General features: G+C 39.0%; 1 protein-coding gene across 11 annotated transcripts in view; it reads right to left on the reverse strand.

Annotated features, from left to right (window-relative positions):
* The window catches only part of LOC148354133 (neurexin-1a-like), a 370,466-nt gene that overhangs the window by 11,886 nt on the left and 337,866 nt on the right, over positions 1–20,714 (reverse strand). For 8 of the 11 annotated variants that reach the window (XM_088351405.1, XM_088351402.1, XM_088351398.1 and 5 more), the window contains one exon: positions 8,253–8,340. In XM_088351405.1, coding sequence (XP_088207531.1) covers positions 8,253–8,340 — 88 coding nt within the window. The remainder of the gene's footprint in view (positions 1–8,252; positions 8,341–20,714) is intronic. The other 3 variants (XM_088351406.1, XM_088351407.1, XM_088351397.1) reach the window with 1 other exon arrangement.

Raw genomic sequence — 20,714 nt, forward strand, 5'->3', positions numbered from 1 at the left:
TGCAAAGGGTAAATACAAATAAATGCAATTTGACTTGTGTCTTGCAAGCCACATTTTCTCTTGATATCGAATTATTCGGATTGCTACAATAACTTTGCAGAAAACATGAGGCAGTTATCCGATTGGTTTGTGTGTGTTAGGTGTCTCAGTAATTCCGCAACATGGGTATTTCTCAGCGGTGTCAATTAATTGAGAAAATCTGTAATGTACTGCAACCGCAAAAGTAGAACCATGACTTGGCAAGGTAATACTTTAATCGCTGAATGTTTTCTAATTGCGGACATAACTATTTTGTAATTAGTGAGATGAACTCTAACACAAACAAAATTCAGCTCTGACTTCCAAAACACGGATTAGTAATATGAAGCCAAGTTGGTGTTTTTTCTCCTTTTAGCTAGAATTGTTTAGGAAGTCAAGAGACAACAAGACTGAAATTATTTCCTATCAACTAAAATTTCAGCAACAAAGGTCCACAAAAGAGACCATTTGTCCTCATTTATATCCTGCAGGGCTCTCAATTATTGGGTAATTGGCTAGAGTGTGCCGGGTGACAGAGCTGGATGAGGCAAAATATGGAGGTTGCAGCAGGTCCGTGCTCGGGGTAATGAAGCAACCAGAACTACTTGGGATTTATTGAACAGTCCATGTGGGCTTGACCCCTCCCACAACGTGAGAGTGACTAGAAGCTGTACGAGAGCAGGGAGCACATGGGCGATCGCCTGAATCAGGTTCTGAGTCAATAGATCTGACAGTGTGATCCTGAAAGTAGTCTTTGTTACAAAGGAACAGTTTGGTGTGGATTTGGCCTTCTCCAGCCTGGAACCTTTGTGGTTTACTTTAGCTTTATGAATAGAATCAAGGCATAGCATCGGCAGAGTACAACCCTCACCTGAGGCGAATCCAACTTACTTCTGGCAATGAGGACCAAACTCTGACACCGGACATTTGGTGACTGTCCAGTGACCCATACTCCTGAAGCACCCCCACAGAAATCCCAGAGGAAGACAATTGAATGTCTGCTCCACGTCTTCAAAACACATATAGACTGCATGGGCAAACTCCAACGGATGCTCAGGGTACCTTCAAATAGGGCTGGTCCACTATAGACCAAACTCCAATAGTTTAGGGACTGAACAGCCCAGATCAGATAGTCCAGTACCCATACTCCTAAAGCATCCCCTATATAAATCACCTAGGAACACAGACAAATGTCTTCTGTACGGCTAAACACCTTTGTACTCTCAAAGATTAGAAGATGGTGAACAACTGGTCTACTGTTCAACGGCAAGGACAAAAACCAAACGTCTCCTCCTGAATCAGAAATTTGACTTCCTGACCGATTCCTCTCTCCAGTACCCCTTAATAGACAATGCAGAAGAATATAGGCATCCGGGCTCGTTCCTGGGCCTTAACGTAGGACAAAGAAAACAGATGCTCAACCTGGATTTACGCATGCGGGAGAGCAGCAATCATGCACTTGCAGTACACACTCTTGCAGAGGCCTGTCAATATCGAAAACCTCACACCAGTCAGAGCCTTAACCTCCTAAGACCTGGGGTGGACTTAAATCAACTAAGCTGTTTGGGTCTAAGGAGGTTAAAGAACCCTGGGTGTGTTTCTTCCCCTTTGTCCCTGAGGGCCTGCCACTAAGGAGAGTTTTGACCACCTCCGTGATCTCAACCTCAGGGATAGAAGAACCCACCTCGGAGTCCCTCAAAGGAAAGCGTGTTGGTGAGATTGAAGTCTTCTGCCTACCGTTTCACAATGCTCTCTACAAAATTTCAGCATCATTTAGTCAGATTAGCTTCTTAACATCTGACTTCACATATCCAATCATAACCACGAGCTGTCAAAAAGCAGCACATAATGGAGTTGGAGCTGAAAGCGCCGACAGGTCAGCGTATCAGCTGCAGCCGCGCCAAAACACTTATTAAATCCCTCTTTAATTATCAGAGTGTCCTCGACAAGTGTACTTGTGACACGCTGGCAGTACGCCGGATGATAGCGTGTGAGCGAGAAGTGCTTGAGCTCACGCAAACGGCAGATGATGAACAGAGCCGAGCGAGCATGAAATGAGGTCCTCCTGAAAATGACTTCAAGGTGTCTCTTCTAGCTTGCTTAAAGGTATGCTTTCAATGAAGTCTTTGCACGGTGACGTTTCAATAAGTGGTTGAGTTGTTTGGAATCAATCATGAGAAGAAAAAAACAAGTTAGATATTCCTCTGTTTCAAATTCTTGTCAGATGGACGAAATGGATGTGTTACTGAAGTTTTTGTCCGTCTCGTGTCCTGTCAGAGTGTGAAGTAACAATTGTTCTCGAAAAAAGGAAACGAGAAGTTCAAACGCTAAAGCTGTCATGTGCCGTTGAGATGAAGTAAAGCTTAGCTTGGTTACATGGGAATATTTGATGGAAGAACCGAGAGCTACCAAGCGCTTTGTGCATTTTGGTGCTATTATCTACTTTTCTGAGTCTAGCTGAAAAAAAATAAAAACATAAAATACACCCCACTATAACAGTTTACTTTTCACGATTTTTCTACTTCAAGGATTTGCACCATCCCTTGTGTTCTGCATTCTGATGTGATTTACGGTCTCTCGGGGTTTTATTTGGTTCCACAACACTTAATTGAGAAAAACTGGTAGCATTGTTTCCCAATAAATCGAAATAAAGAGAAATATTGCTAAACTACAAATAGCCATTACTACAGATGCTTCTGGAGACCAAAAGCAACAACTGCCTTTTCTTTATAATGCAAACTATATTTAGAAAACAAAAATAACATTAATATTTAATTAGTGTTATTTTTGTTGACAATACCAATATACTGCTTTGGAGATTGCAAAGAATGCCAGTTCTTAATTTTGTATACCTCACTTTTGTTTATTTTGACAATCCACTGTTTACATCATTGTCATTATTGGCCAATAATGTTGCTGTTCTTTGATTTCCACACTCTTTCCAGCGGATCTGCTCCTTATAACCTAAGATGTCTAATCAAAAGAAAGGGCCCTTGTCAGTAATTGCTGTAATAAAAATATATTATGTGCAACGTTTCAGTGATATATAGTTATTGCAGAAAATGTGTATCCATACTATTATGGTTATGTTCATTTTGTGAAAATACGTCACGTCTAAATTATACAAATTATACAACAAAACAGGACAAAAATAGACGGGAACGATACCGGACAGGAAACACAGGCAGGAAACCGGACAGAGTCAAAACCCATGTCTTGTGGGTGCAGAGGTTTGGGTGAGTGAGAGCACTGAGCTTAAATAGGAGGGAAGCCAATCAGTCAACGAGCCGCAGCTGGCACCAAACGGGCAGGGCCCATTGGGCGCCATTGGCAACCGTGATATAAAACATCTTGTTGTCATTAAAAGCCCCTCTGCATTCCTCAAGTGCCGTAGTTCCCACACTCTAAGGATTATGAGGCACACCCCCCCTCTAAATAATTGCGTTTTGTCACATATTTTTATATATGAGGTGCACTGGACTATAAGACGCATGAAATTAAAAGTGCAGCATTTATTCGTGGGCATAAGGTTTTACAGTATACCATATTTGTACATCGTATTTGTGCACTGATTGATCAATCCAAAACAATGCTGACCAAATTTGCAAACTAAGGTATGCAACGGAAATCGAAACCTGGTTGCGGCAGTGAGCGTGCTGGAACCTAACCACTAGACCACAGGCATTTCCAATCTTAACATATTTTTGGTAAATAAGGTGCACCACCAGGTTATAAGGCGCAGCTTAAAATTTTGGGACCAATTTGGTGTTTTTAGGTGTTGTCCTGAAAATACAGTACATTGACAACTTATTACTGCACACTCTATTTTTAAAAGGACTTAAATCGGAACTACCTCTGAAAATGCAGTAAAACACATTCCCCCGTTTACAAATTCATACAGTAGTCTTAATTTTTTTCCCTGGTTCTATTTTTGCTCAAGGACACACTGGCCAGGCCACCAGAGCCAGGAATCGATCCAAAATCCTTTCAAAATTAGCTTATCCTACAGTATAAACATCAAACAACAACCAGGGTCAGGATTCATCGGGAGCTTTTATCAACTTTGGCCGAGAGCCGTCTCTCAGATAAGCAAAGACTTCAATGGCCCACTTAGATTTATAAACGGACACATTGTGTAAGCATCAACGTCAGCACATTGGAAAGATGAGAGGCTGACAAAAAAAAGGGAAAATAATTGAAAATATAAATATGGGGGATCAGCAAAGAGGCAGGCTGACAGTGAGTGTGAAATCCTGTTTTCTTTCAGAACACACAGGGAGAGCTCGGGATGGAATAATCCTCAGTGAAAAAAAGTATTGGGAAACGAATAGGACTGGAAGAAATTTCATTTCGGGCTTAAGACAATACTGTGCCATCAAAGCTTGATAAATACGCTTATTTTTGGGATTTATCACTAAAATTCCATACAAAAATGAGTCACTTGAAATTCATACTTCTCTACTTGTATGATGTGATCATTTTTCACGTTTTTTCTGTTAAATATTTCAATACGATTGTATTCCGAGACTATTTTCATTTCACGGGCTTATGTTAACGTGACAGTGTGTATTAATTCACCACTAGAGGTCATAGTAGCATAGAAAGGAGCTAAAATGTGTACATTTGAAGAAGACGCACTACAGAAGCCCGATACGACTTTACAAAATTTGACAGCCTTACTTGATATTTTCTAAAAGTGACAGGTGTGAATTCCTGCAACTGACAACAAAAAAACTGGGTGAGCTTTACACACCCGGAGCACCTGAAAATAGCAAATAGCTGTAGTTGGTCAGACCTGGTGTAAGCGGCTAACTTTAAAAGCTAGCTGGATAAGCTACTAAGTAAACAAGTACAAGATTGCAAGAGAAAAGCAGAGTTTATCATGCATTGGGACCCCATATAACACAACTTGCTAGAGAAGGAAACAGTGGGAAAATGTGTGTAGGGGTAAAACGGTGGATGATGGTTTTGCAAGTTATTCCAGATCGATACTGTATCTCTGAGGCGTAAGGCTTGCAGTAATACTAAAGAGAGAAGCAAAAACATGATAACCATAGAAGGAAAGCTCACAATTATCAATAAATACAGTTAAGACACACAAATCGCATCTTGCTAAGTAACTTGGGCATAAACAATCGACATTCATGATTTTGATTAAGAATAAGGAGGCGATTGAAGCAACACAGACTTTTTAAGGGAATGACAATCCTTGCAAGTTAAAGTTTTAAAATCAGTTTTCATTCGAATCCATGGTCTCCTCTTCCTCTGCATCCACCATGTAACTCCACTGTACCAGCTCAAGTCGCGTTACACCAGAGGGATGTTAAATTATATTTTGCACTCGATGAGTAAGTATCGTATAAGTACTCCTTACTATATACTGTTTTGCTACTAATGCTTAGGTGCTGTACTAGGGTTTTGGAATGCATTGGGTCATTCCGAAAGCTTTCCTACCCTGTCATATGGTAATTTCACTTTACAAACACAACCTCAGAACAGATTAATGTTGTTACCTGGAAGTCTACTGTTTGCCCACAAAAAAAAAAAATGCTGATTGTGCGTAAAAAAAAGAACAAAGTAGCTAAGATTAACGTCAGCCTGCCGATGGCAAACAATGAGAAACACTTCAGAGGTAGTTATTGTGAATGAAACTTCAAAAACTGTTAAACCAGCAAGACATCCTGCTCTTCGGGTCTTCTTTGTTTCTTACCGTACTGTATTTTTTTTCGGGGGGCCCGCATTGCCAGCTGGCAAAACGGCGCAGAGCGGACTCGCAAGGTGACCGAATCCCATGAGGGATTCACTTGTTTTTCAAAGCCAGAGCGGAAGAGAGCAAGGTTTACTTGTTCGCTTTCTCCAAACAAGCCAAAAAAGCCGACTATTATGCCACACGTGTTCGTATTCCTCTGTGGCTTTTCCAAATCCGGGAGAAAGATTCAATTTGCTGCTAGATGATCTAATCACAGATGGGCTTAAAAGGTAATACACTTTCGATTTTGATCTCCAGTTCTCATCTCTTCAGATTCATCAAATAGGTCAATGATTATGGTAATTATCAGTCCAGGGGTGGGCAAAGTTTTAGACTTTTCTGAGTTCGGAAACCTAGCGGAGGGGTTAGTCCAGGACGATAAATTATTGATTTTCTGTTCTCTTGGCATTTTTTGATATTTAGTCCTTACCATTGTTGGTAAATTAGTGTGATTGTGCATTTGTGCTGGTATTAAATTCCGTTACAACTGCTGGTCAAATATGTATACTAAAGCCATCTTCCCAGGTGACAGAGTCAAGAACACACACTGGGTACTTACTTGTCAGCTGACCTCACATGGACTGTCAATGCTATTATATTCTAAAGTCAGCCAGACAAAGGCTCTACTTCCTTCATCAACTCAAATCATTCAGAGTCCATCAATCCATTCTAGTCAATTTTTATCGTGCTATCATTGAATTCGTTTTAACTAAGTCAATCACAGTTTGGTTTGGTCGCGTCAATAAGAAAGAACTGTCAAAGATGGTATCAGTAGTGAAGATGGCAGAGGAAAAAATAGGTAGTGGCCTCCAATCCCTGCAACGTTTCGACATCGAACGAACTAGAAAACGAACACAAAAAATTATAGACGATCCCAGTCACCCTGCTCGCAGGTACTTTGATTACCTGCCGTCAGGTCGCCGTCTTCGCTCCATTGTGAGCAAGACTACACGTCTCAAAGAGAGTTTTTACCCTTCCGCTATTCGTATGTTCAACGGGAATTGATTTAGGTTGTTATGTATAGTATTATTATACCAACAGCGTTCCTCCGACCTATTCTACTCTAGTCTTGTTATTTACATATTCTTTCTTTTTAAACTATTCTACATAATTACCTTGTATTATACACTACAATATCTTTTTTGCTCTATTCTTTTTATTCTTTTAAATCTATTATCTTATCATTATTGAGAATTCGCGTGTCAAATGATTTCTTGCATATATCATGTTTATGGTTTATACTGGCTGAATAAATAAATGCAATACAAATACAATACAATACATTCACCAAACATTTATTCACCTTCTCTCTTCCCAACCTGACACTGAACATTAGGCCTGCAGCACAACAAGGGGTGAGTTCGCGTGCCATGCAACTCTTTCATCAGCAGAGGCCCGACAGCAAACTGGTTTACCCCCTCCGCATCATATGCGTCAATATTCTTAACTAATATTGGTAACCTGGTGTAACACAGTTATGAATGTTTTCTTTCTGTTACAAAACTATTATTTGTTGTCTGTGAGTTGCCTCAGCATTGCATCTCGGCTTATTACAAAAGATGCACTGCTGTAGGCCTCCTCAAGCCGTGATCTTCAGCTCTCACTGGAGGAACTCAGCTTAGAGCTGATGCTCCTCTGCATAGAGAAGATCCAGTTGAGGTGGCTCAGAGATCTGATAAGGATGTTTCCTGGACGCCTCCCTCGGGAGGTGTTCCGGGCATGTCCCACCTGCCTGACTTCTGGTATTTATTACTTTCTTGTTTTGTTCTTGTTTTATTGTTGTATGGTATTCTGTGTACAGTAACTTTGGGTGTCCTGAAAGGCGCTTTGAAGTCAAATGTATTGTTATCATAATTATAATTTATTAAATGGATAAATTTTAAAGTGACAGTGTGTGATAATTAGTGAAAGGTTCCACATTCCTCCAATGATTAAAGGGACACTGCAATATTTAACACTAGATGTCACTGTTTTCATGTAGTGCAACCCAAAAAACGAGAAGGATTGCAAACTGCAGTGACCCCAAAGTGACCGAACTGCACCATTTTTCAGCAAGACAACCATGTCAGCTACCTCTCAGCGAGCGTTCCGTTATGTAAAGTTACTATAAAAATCTTGACTCGCAAGTGTTTAAAATAAATGCACATTTTAATGATTTGCATGAACTATATTATACCAAAAAAATCATTGGTCCAGAAATTTTTATTTTTATTTTAAACCGTGGAATCCCGGTTTTAAGTCAGCGCCATGTTTGTCCATTATCCTGCCACCATGCTCGTACTACACAACACAGTGCCATCTAGTGGTCAAATATTACACTTTGGGGCTTAAGTGGTACTGGGTAATTTGGAAAATTGGCCTTAAAATTGCTTAAAAGGTGCTTAAATTTTGCTATGAAAGAGGGGGACGAACCCTGAACATAGACAAAGACAAAGAGCGAGACAAAAACGACCATATAGAGAATTTTAGGAAAAAGATGACTAACCTAACCCACCTGAGCTCGGCTCACAGGGATCGATATCCTCGTCGTCACTCGGGCACTCGGCCGATGCCACAAGCAGGTCTTCGGTCGTCTGCCAAAAGACAAAAACAAATCAGAAAATACAAAATGTTCAGGTGAAAACTTGCCAAGCTGTTTCGAAGTCTCTGAATATGAAATCGGATTATTGGGGGAAAGCCGAGGCTAAAAGTTCAGTGCAGAAATGTCACTGCCAAAACGCTCAGTTTCTAAATCTTGGATTGCAAATGAGAGAATAGACTTGATCCAGAAACCAAACTGCCACCGTTCACACTTTTTGAAAGCTTTCTAGTACCTTCAAATATTTATAGCTAATATTTATTTGTATTTGTTTATAGTTCTTATGTAGGATTTTGCTGACAATTACAGTAGACCCCCAGGATACAGCGTTTTCACTTCACAGTCTGGAATAAGATGTTTTTTCGGCCGCTCTTTACAGAATTTCCCTTCATTAAACATCAGCTACACATTTTTTGCATGTTCAAAATCAAACTAATCCTATTTAGTCACATCTCTAAGAAGCCTGTCTGCTATTGGTTTGCGTCATGGCATCTTGAAAATCCCGATACCCTTTTGGCTCCCACAATCTATCTCTTTTCATTCAGTTCACAATCTTGTGTGTTTTGCAAATACTTTGCTCCCAAGCTTTGCTGTGATGCTAAACGTATAAGCAAAAATGATGATAACCATAGAAACAAAGCTTGCGATGATCAAGAAACAGGAAGTGGGCAGAGGAATTGCTTGCAAAGTTGCATGGCTGTAAACAATTGACAATTGAGGCTATAATTGTTAAAAAACGCTGGGCTGCTATCGGTTTCTCTCACAGCATCATGGAATGCTATTGGCTGAACTACCACCCACAATGCCTTTGTCTCAGTTTAATGTTTCGTGTGTTTAATTAAGACTTTGCAATACAATACTGTGTTTTTGTACTGTATTTATTCCAAGGCTTAGAGTGATGCTAAAGGGAGAAGCAAAAAGATAACCATGGAAACGAAGCTTGCGAAGATCAAGAAACTCGACGAGGGTGCAGGAATCGCTCGCTAAGTTGCATGGCTATGACCAGTTGACAACCGGGACTATTATCATAAAACGCTGGTCCGCTATTGGTTTGTGTCGCGGAATTGTAAAAATGCCGATAGGCTATTAGCTGAACTCTCCCCCACAATGCTTTTCTCTCCATTCAGTTCACAATCGTATGTACTTTGTAAAGACTTAGCAAATCTGCAATACACTGCAATATTTTCGGTCCTGTATTTATTTACTATGGGTCCAAAGCTTGTGATGATGTTAAAAGAAGAAGCAAAAACACGCTAACCATGGAAACAAAGCTCGCAATTAACAAGAAATACGACAAAGGCACACAAATTGCTTCCCTCGCCAAAGATCATAGTCATAAGCAAGCAATGATTGCGACTATTAATAAAAATAAGGAGATGAATAAAGCGAGGAAACCTAAAGGCATGGAAGTTTTAATATCGGTTTTAATTTTAATCCACAGTCTCCTGCCTCCTTTGCATCCACCCACGGACTCCACTCTACCAGCTCAAGGCACATCACACCAAAGGTAAATCATGTTTCATTTTTCCTGTACTTACTGTATACTACTTTGTTATTTTAATATTTAGCTCATTATTGTATCCATCCTTCGCTATACGGAAACTTCACCTCAGAAGGGAATATTATAATATCCTGAATATCTTATGAGCATTTATAACCCAGACGATTTGAGGACTATCATTCCAATAATCATCGTGCACTTCTTTGTGTTTTTTTCTGTAAAAATGCAAAACCTTAAGGAAGAAAAAAACAACAACAAAAAATGCTAAAATCTGTCAAATGTCCACCACACGTCTCAATAATCTCACACGAAGCTGCGATTGCTCTCATGCATTTTCCATGAAGCCTAAAAGCATCTTTTCTCTTTTTGATTTTTGTGTGTTTTCCCACCTCAACCATCTCCCGGGGCTTTCCGGGAGCATCCCAGAGGAGCGTTGCTAGAGAGTAACGGCAAATAAACGAGCTTCTCCATCTCCACTTTGCCGCTAGAATAATGATGCTGTGCCCCGCGTGGCGCCTTTTAGCACTTTAGAACCTTCTTGTTTATGTCCTGTGTGAAATATGCGCTTGAGATCGGAAGATGGGACTCCACTCACATAATGAACCTACAATGGCACAGGAAAGATCTGAGAGCATTTTTGAAGATGCTTGTTTTTTTTTTTCCAATTTCTGTTTTATTTTTCATCTTAGAGCTTTGTGCTTTTCGATAGAAACATCCAGGTTTCCTTCACTCAAGACGGATTTAAAAAGCTCCCCGGAGAGTATGAGAGCACCATTAACTTCTATTGTTAACTGCAGCTCGCATCTCTCAAACAGTAATTTTTAGAGACTCCTTTAATAGCTTTATAATCTTATTGTGAACAAAAATAAAGACACTCTTAAAAATTATTGTGATAGTAGAGTGGTAGGGAACATTTTTGACCCAAGGAGTCATGAACGCAAACATTTTTGGATTTTTTTATTTTATTTTTAACGCTAGAGCCATATTGTATATTCTAAGACAAGCGAAACCGCCAAACCCGCTCTCCAGACAAAATCAAATTGTCAGCGTTCTTTTTATATCACTGTGTGACGTTAAATGATTTAATACGATTTATGGAATAGGAATGATGCCAAAGCCTTTGTCCCATATCAAGATATACTGTATACTGCTTTAAGCCTGTCTACCTCACGCAGTTCCTTGGTTTCAAAACAAGGTGTAAGTAGAGTTCTTTTGTAAGAATGTCACCAAATACGGCAAACCTGGATACCAACGTATTAGCCTTCGGTGCAGACGGCGCTGGACAGATAAGAGAAAGTGAACTGTTTGCAGCATAGCTCCACTCGCACCCACTGCTCACCCAATGAAATTGCTCTGTGTGCCTGGCTGTTTTAGGGTCCTTTGGTGGGTTTTCATCGTAAAGTGTCTCAGCGCATAATATAGATTGTTTATGTAAAGACTTTTTTAGCGACATACAACTAAAACGGGTTCTGTGCTTGAACTGTAATCTGTAGTTGGGACTGTCTTTCGGTGGAGGATTCGGCCCCACTAAACTGTGGAGATTTAGAGGGTTGCCTCACTGAGACAAAAAGAATGGATGTCACTTAACTTCTTGCGTTTTAACTCCGAAAAGACTCAACTGTTAATTCCTGGTCCACCGAAATGCCGTGACTTGTTTTGAAAAACTGCTCTGCATCCTGGTCATGCTGGAAGGGTGCGGTCCCTTCTCAAGGTTTCTTCATTTCCCTTATGTTGAGGTTTTGAGTTTTTCCTTGCCCTCATTAAGGTTTTAGATCAGGGCATGTACTGTAAAATACTTGGGCAGAAAATGATTCGCTCCCTCCAGAAACTGGGTCGCAGGGCAATGTTCCAGTCTGACTTTGACGCCAAATACACTTTTAAGAAGACCAAGGCTTTTCTAAACGGGCTAAGGGTAAGTGGGAGGGACTGGCCAAGCATGTCTCCAGATCTAAATCCGAACATCAGAACATCGTTGGTGCATCCTCAACCGCAAGGTGGAGAAGAACAAGATCTTGAATATCCCCCAACTCAGTGAAAAGTGGAAATGTGTGTGATTCTACTGAAATCCATGGCCAGGAGGATTTAAGTGGTTCTGCAAAATCATGGTGGCCACACAAAACATTGAACTTCAGGAACTTTTACTTAAGGGTGTACTCACTTTTGTTACCAGGTGTTTAGCAACTAATGGCTATATTTTGAGTTTTTGAGAGGAAAAAGAGATTGACACTGCTATATAAGCTTTACACAGACTACCTGTTATTGTGCCAGAGTGATGTTTCTTTCGTGATGTTCAATGAAACTTAATGATGAAATCTATGCAGAAATGTAAATGTAAGGGGTGTACTCACTTTTGTGACCTACGGTGTATGTTTCATGCAATAGTATATATTGTTTTACAGTTTCATATGGCAAAAACAAAAAGAAAAAGAGAAATAAACCCAAAATTGTAGAAGCATATGTTTTCACAGTTTTGTGGATTCCTTTAGGGCCCTGGGGAAGAAGCTGTCTCAGAGCCTGCTTGACCTAGTTTTTAGGGATTTGTAGCCCCTGCCAGAAGGCAACAGGTCAGGGAAAGAGGTCGTGGCCTGGGTGGGAATTGTCTTTTACAATGTTAGTTGCTCTGCTACAGTAGCACAAGTTGGCAATGTCTTTTAGACTGGGCAGAGAGCAAGATAACAGTCATTATAGTTATTATTTTGACTTTGCACCAACAATTTTTGGGGTCATGATGGGCGATTTTATGTTTTGTAAATGTTCTCCCTCATCCTAGTGTCAGTTTTGTGACTGCTAGTATGCAAAAAACTAATAATTCAGCACTAGAGTCTGGACAGTCGCTTGGTGTCACAAGTCGCTGCTTGTCAATGCCAAGGTCCTGCTCATTTCTAAAGAGCGGGATGACATTTTATACTGTAAAACAACAACGACCTGATGACATACCTGTCAACCTGTACGTTTTTGCCGTACAAAGTACGTTTATTATGCATTTTAAGACGTGTTTGACGTATGAGAAAATCTGTACAGAAAAAAGCAAATTTGTCAATTATGGGTACCATCCGGAATACATCGACTATCAAGAAACGGCAAATCAATCAAGTCAAACGAGTTTGAGTTGCGTAGTGAAAGTCCGTCTCTTTTTAGAGAACCGGCTTTTTCGGCACAACTCATTAAAGAGAGCTGTCTCTCAAACGGCTCACTTGCTTTGATGCACTACATTACGAATGATTATGTTGTATAAAGAAGTTAAGAAAAAAAGGAAGTATAAAATGAGAACATGAAAAAAGATTTGTGGTTATCCCTTTAATCAGTATATTACCAACAATAATTTAATGCAGAAAATGAATTCATAATTTGATAACAAGAAAATGTATGATTCTACTTAATTATATTTGCATGTTTTTTTTCCTTCTACAGTGAACGTCCAAGCGACTTCATTTTTGAACTTTTTTTATAATAAACCCTCATTCATGTTGAGCAACTCAGGATCTCACAACAAAATGTTAATTAACAATATATATGAGATAACGAAACACATGTACAATATAACATGTTAAACTACATAAATAAACACGTATGAAAAAAAATATGGTGTAAGATTATTTTGTATTTTGTAAGGGAAAATACAACGGTTTGTAAGGGCATGGAGCCCCGGAGCTTGACAGGTATGTGATGATGAAAGTGCCCCCCAAAAAACGTTCCAAAGAGGGATGGGCTCTGCCAAGACACTCCACAGGAAGTGCTGCCCTGACGACCCTGGCGGTTAAGGGATCCATGAACCTTGAACCATGTTCATGTATAAGATTGACGTATTTTCACTCTTTTCACAAGCACTTTCTGCAATATCTATATGTTAGTATCATGGTGCTAAAAACAATATATATATTTACAGTCATTATACTTATAAATGACCAATAGCAAACCCCAAAAATCCATATATTTTGCCAATGAGTCAATTCAGCTGACCACCGATTCTCATTGAAGCACCAAAGGGACCCTGGTAGGTGATAACCTGTTGGCGCACCTCTGCGAAGAGTGATAGCTTTTCCCGTTGTTGTCTTGCTGTTGTAATTTGATGAATACTCCTTGGCACAGAACATGGTCTCTTTGGAGGCGAGCTGAAAGTCGTGAGGACACAAAAGGCATCTGAAGGCTTTATCTATTGCTCGCTGCCCTACTAATGTATTCCGCCGAGGATTCTTGTTGTTTTCTTTCACCTCGACGTCCCTTGGCGAACCCTGTTTAGATCCATCCAGTCGAAGGGCTGGGAAATATATCCAGCCTGTTCTTAAGGTTTCCCCCCGTTATTCACAAAAACAAAGAAATAAAGCAACCCTGGGAGTAAAAGCATTCTTCAATGCAAGCAAATTAAATGTAAAATTAACATTCAATGATTTTCTCATCCTATCTCTCCTTTTACTTGAAAAAAACAACGGAATGAATCAATCGTGGCATTTTAAGCATTCTTCTTTGCAAGTGTTTAACAATTAAAAACAGAACTACCCAGGAATGAACAGAATTCTTCATTACAAGCAGAACAAAAACAAACGTAACAATTATTTCAATAAATGCGCTATAAACTTAAAATTATTTTCTCATCATATCCACACAATTTTGTAAAAAGAAATAAACCAACTGTAGCATTATACGCATTATTCTTTGCAATTGTTTGTTAATAAAAATAGGACTACCCAGGATTTAGCATTTTTCATTGCAAGGAGAATTAAAAACAAACGTAACACCAATTTTGACTACTGTATAAAAAACTATTTTTTTTCATTCACTGTTACTTGCCTGCGTTTGTCCCATTGTTTCCTTCTTTAGCCACTCATGTTGAGCACTTACCTATAGCTTGCTGCTAAATTATATTTTTAGCTGCTCACACTCATTTCGACAAATGTACTATAAACTATAAATTATTTTCTCATCATATCCGCGTAATTTCACGAAAAGAAATAAACCAACTCTAGCATTATAAGCATTATTATTTGCAATTGTTCAATAATTAAAAATAAGACTACACATGCATTATAAGCATTCTTTATTACAATCAGAACAGAAAACAAACTTTTGACTACCATATAACACTTTGAAAGTTTTTTTCTATCATATCTTATCCTTTATATTTCACAAAAAAAAGAAATAAACCAACCCTGGCATTTTAAATATTTAATTGCAAGCAGAGGAGAACAAATTTGACAAATGTATTTTTGACTTTAAATTATTTTATTCCATCCCTCCTTTTTGTTTCACAAAAACAAAGAAATAAACCAATCGTGACATTATAAAGATTCTCCTTTGCATGCGTAATGTAATTTAAAAAAAGGACTATACTGGCATTGTAATCATGCTTCATTGCAAGCATTGTAATAACAAATGTAATACTAATTTAGCCAAATGTAGAATAAACCGTAAATTATTTTCTTGTTAAGAACTCACGTTCATTTTAATAGTGCAGAAACTAATCGATTTAAGCAAAAAACAGTGTATCAATGAATCACTCCTTGTTTTTTTCTGAATATCATATTAATTATCAAAAATATTTTTAGGATTTGAAAAAAAAATCCTCAATAAGGACGTGTTATAATCATGCTAATGTGCTTTAAACTTTCTTAATTAGATTCAGACAGAGCAGCACAATTAAGAGTGTGAGTGTGTAATTTTTTTGTAAATCAAGCTTGAGTATCAGTTGTCTTTTTCTGGATTGAACAAGGCCCAAGGAAAAGGACCCTGCATCCTGCCGATTGTTCTGTTTCCACCCATGTTTGTGCAAGGATTCTTGCCAATTACGAAACACAAATTGTTAATTCCGATCACAGATGGCACGTGTTTCCTGACAACCATTGCACTCGAAAATATCCCTACAGCCCAAAGAAGAAACGAATATTATGTTTTAATATGACGAGAAAGGCTAATTTCAAATACCATTTGGACTTGTATATACATAATTACTTGCTCTACTATAATGAAGTCTGGGAACATATTAAAACTCCCTCCAACGCTGCAAACTAAATACCTCTGCTGTTGGTTTTAATTGAGGTAAGAACGTTGCATTGCACTTGTGGAGTCTATCACAAAACTTTCAGAATAAAACACACAACAAGCAATAATAGACATCAATTTCAACTTATTAGGTGAAGTGATCAGCTCAAGGCCTGGGCCCATCTCATTCAGTTGATTCGCAAACCCTCTTTTTTTTGAAAAGAAATTCAGATTCAAATCTTCAGGGGGAGGGACGGAAACAGGCACTGAATGCAAATTTGGGAATTAGAGAAGATCACAGAAAAATAACTGCAACAAAATACAAAAGTGCTCTCTCTGCTCAGGCAAAGGTTGAGCGGCTTGAGCAAAACTCCTCCCCTGAAAGGTGACATGACACTAAACTCCGGGTTCTGTTTCTCTGTGTTCTCTCTTTCTCTGTGTCCGTCACTGTGTCTCTGTTTCTCTCAGTCTCTGTCCTTCTATTTCTCTCTTTTGGTCTTTGACTGACTTTGTCTTTCTTTCTCCCTTCTCTCCCTCTCTGTCTTTCCCACTGTCTTTTTCTGTCTCTGTCTTTTTTTTCTTATATTTCTGTCTCTTTCACTCACTTTCTCTTCGTCTGTCTGTATCACTCTCTCCATCTCTGTCTTTCTGTGTCTGTCTTTTTCTGTCTCTATCTTTTTTGGTCATTCTGTCTTTCTAAGCCTCTCTTTTTTCTTTCTGTCTCTCTCACTCCCTCTCTTTCTCTGTCTCTCTCTTTCCCTTTCTTCATCTCTCTCTTTGTCTCACACACCCCTACCTTATGTGGTCATTTACTTCCGGTCTCTATGTTCCTCCACACAGATGTGGTCACTTATCTTGATTTCCCTATGTTTTTCCTCCTGTTGTATTTTTTCCTCTTTTGCTTTTCAGTACTCTGTCCCCTTGGTTCCTCGCTACTTTGTTGTATTTCTCAACACATTCCTAGCACCAATGTCACAGAAATCTCGGTTATTTAGTTTACCGAAGCCTTGCCTGACCCCTGGATTTTTAGTACTGCCTAATTAATAAACTATCAGACTGTCTACTTCACTGCTTGAATTTAATGGGTCACTGAACCTTTCGCCTGCCTATTGGACTATGTTTTTTTTCTGATGTCCTGGATACTGTCACCTCGCTGCCTGTTTTTCCGTGTACTGAACCCTGACATAATAAAGAACTTCCTGAGTGGGTCTAGTAAGCTTTAGTCTACCAGAGGGACCCAACTGGCTTTGGAACAGGGCACAGGTTTGTCCAAGCTCCACACACCCATTCCTAATCATCCTAGCCCTTTATATATGACTGTCTGGACAAGCATTCTTGGTTGGGTCATATTTTTTTTATTTCCAGGACCACACCAAGTTTGTTTCTACATTTTTCATTTCCAGTTTCTGTCCTTGATTCTGGGTTGCACTGTATCAGCTTTGCTTCTTGTTTCTCGTTTCTTGTTTGGACATTTTGTTAGTTACTTTGTGACCAATCCTTTGTTTGTTACTTTGGTCCTGACGTTTTTAGCACCCCTGTCTCCAGTTCCTGCCTCTCCCACATGGGTCCATCATCCTACAAAAACGTAACACTTTTGTTCTATTATACTATTTTGTGCTCCTGCATTGTGCTTCAGCACCATCCCGAGTGAGTTCATGACTGACAAGGCCATCTGGCACAAGGACAAAACTCTGTTCAACTCTAGGGTTCTTTTAATGTTCAACTTTATTGCAAATAAATAGTAAAATGGACACTAATCCTAACAGTACTATACGTCATGACAAAGTAATAAATAGTATCTCAAAAGCAAGCCACTTTTTATTATTTCCGAGGGTTACGAATGTCGCTCCACTCATAACGAGTGCCGGTGTCTCCCCTGTTTCTTATCTCCAGAGCAACACATCATTAGTTGAAAGCGCTGGAGCAAAATGTATTTTATCAAGTTGAGACGGGAGGCTGGAGAAAAATCCCCCCCACCTTCGCTTCCTTTTACGGAGGACATTAAAAGTGAAAGCTCCAATAAAGCAAATTGAAGCAAACGATAATATCAATAAAACACCGGCCATTACCGAGCCAGCTCACTGTAGCTATCACAACTTATAATAACGCCCGATGACAACTTAGCGGCCTGTAACTGGGTCGATGCTGATGAATAATTTAGTCCCAGATGTTGAATGTGTTTCATGGGAATAATGAAGGCGAGAGAACCTCTCAGACAGCGAGGTTAGCGCCTGCCCTTCGCCCACACTCCTCGCTGTCGACATCGCAGACGCGTATTGGAGATGACGGCAGCCGCACTGTCGCGCCACTTCATAGCTGATATCATGCTTATGAATTATGCTACTTACAGCAAATCAAAGGTTCGGATCATTTATTTAACAAATATAGAAGCTGTCATTGTAAAGAAATTAAAAATGGAGGCAATAGACAACTTGGTAATATGAGCTTTGGTCACATTCTTTATTTCAAATTTCCCTAGTTAATTCATCCATCCATCCAACTATCAACCTCCTATTAATCTCTCAATCAATCCATCAATAAATCCTAAAACCCAGCCATGTATCAATACATCTATCTTTTAAGCAATCAACTAATTAGATCATTAACCAGTCCATCAACCAATCAAGTAATTCACTCATTAACTCATCAATGCCTCAACCAATAAATTTATCAATCAACACATTCATCCGTCAATCAATTTAGCAATTAACCAAGCAATCAATCAATCAAACCATCATTCAATACATGCGTAATCCAACAATCAAACAACCTCTCGATTTACCCTTGTATCAATTCATTCATTTATCAAACTATCAACCTATTAATAAGTTAACCAACCCATCATTCCATCCATTAATGCATGAATCCATCACTCAACCCAATTATCGGCCGAAACAATAAACCAATTTATCAATAAACTCATGAATCAATCCATCAAAATACAAGCATCAATCAATCGCTCCATCACTCCATCAATTAATTCATCAATTGGCCCCTCAATCCATCAAATAATCAACAGTTAATCCATCAATTAAATTATCAACCCATCCATTTACTCGTCAATCTTTCCATTAACCCATCAACCAATTGATCCATCAACCAACCCATCAATCAACCTATCCATCAATTAAATCAGCAATCCATCCATCAACCGATTAACCAATTGATCCATCAATCAACCCATCAATCCACCAATTAACCTATCAATTGATAAATAAACTAATCTAGCAATCCATCTAACTATTTTGCTTTCTAGCTAGCTAATAGAATAGAATTTACCTTTATTGTCATGGTTACAAAATGGGTTGAACATATTGTGACAACGAAATTGGACGTGGCACTCCAGTTTCACATTTAACAGTAAAAGATAAAAGAAAACAAAGAAGATAAAGGAACCAAGAAGATAAAGGTATTAATTCACACAATATTTACACAAGAAATGTGGGCATGTAGGCTGTTCCATACAGTTTTGGGATCGTATTAGTGCAATATGCGGTAGTGCAAAAATAGTCAACATTGTGCAAAGTGAGCATAGGCATGAATACAATTTTACATCTTTATGAGGTAGTGTGTTTGCAAGAGTTTCTGTTTTTTTGTGCGGTGTGTGTTAAGGGTGGTAATGGCTCTTGGGAAGAAACTGTCTCTGAGTCTGTTTGTTTTTGTTTTGTGTGACCTGTAGCGTTTGCTATAATACAAAATAGTTAACTTCAGCTACCTTTTTGTCAAACCACCCATATATCTTGTTAGCTGGCTAACTATCTATCCTCATGCTGAGGTTTTGAGTTTTTCCTTGCCCGCATGTTGGTTTAAGATCAGGCGATGGTGTCTTTGTAATCCTGTGCAGTCCTTTGAGACATTTTTGTGATTAAGGGCTATACAAATAAATGTGACTAGATTTGACTTGACTTGTTTACTATCTATAGAGCTATCAATCTACCAATCCAACCATCCACACACCTAATAAATCAGACTAAAATATTGGTTGTGTCATCTATAAAATGAAGTCCCTTTAAAGTTGGACGGATTCCCCAACAATATTTTGTCTCCGGTGAAACGTGATTGGTTGTGAGCTGAGCCCTAGGCAACAATGATGGTGTAGATACTCTAGGCGCCTTTCCTCTTTAAATAACTTTGCTTTATTCAAAGCCAATCAGCACTCCCTTCAACCGAAACCCAGGCAGAGAGAGTCTCAGGCGGGATATAAACAACAAGCTAAACAACATTTTGTTAGTTTGTGGCCCTCGTCCTCCCGCCTTGCTCATGTCTTGCCATACATCTTCCTGGGGGGTTGCGGGGGATCTTAAATCGCAGAGTCCAGACAAGCTAACAAGGAGCTGGGAGGCAACAAGAGCCAATTTCATGCAGCGGCGGAGAGACACACACTTCCAATTCACTTGCTTTGGTGACATGAATACCCGAAAAAGGCCTAGTAGTGCTGATGTTAGAGAAAAAGAAAAAGAAACACGGAAAAAGCAAACGTTGTTCTTTTGGACTGCAGGGATTATTAGTTTTGCTTCCCTGTGTGGTCCACGAAGGGAGATTGGGGACAAGCTTGGCCCAAAAACTACAGTCAATTTTCATCCGTAGTACTTTATATCGCTTAGCATGGAGAACTCTAAAAACTCTGTTGAGTAGCCAAAGTTTTAATAATACCTACAATTTCTAATCCATACATAACTCAATGATTTAATCTATGATAACAATACATGGTGATTACATTTATATTTGATCATTATCGATTAATCAATTCCTTGTTGCACTTTTTTAGTTTGGTTACATTTTTTAATTTTGATTTAACACTAAAATAATATTTCTATCATGGAGAACAATACAAATAAAGTCAAGTCATGTTTATTTGTATAGCCCTTAACCGCAAGAACTCTCAAAGACAA

Source organism: Urocampus carinirostris, chromosome 13, assembly GCF_059441175.1.
Source record: "Urocampus carinirostris isolate Australia breed hairy pipefish chromosome 13, RoL_Ucar_1.0, whole genome shotgun sequence".
In the NCBI taxonomy this organism is placed as follows: Eukaryota; Metazoa; Chordata; class Actinopteri; order Syngnathiformes; family Syngnathidae; genus Urocampus; species Urocampus carinirostris.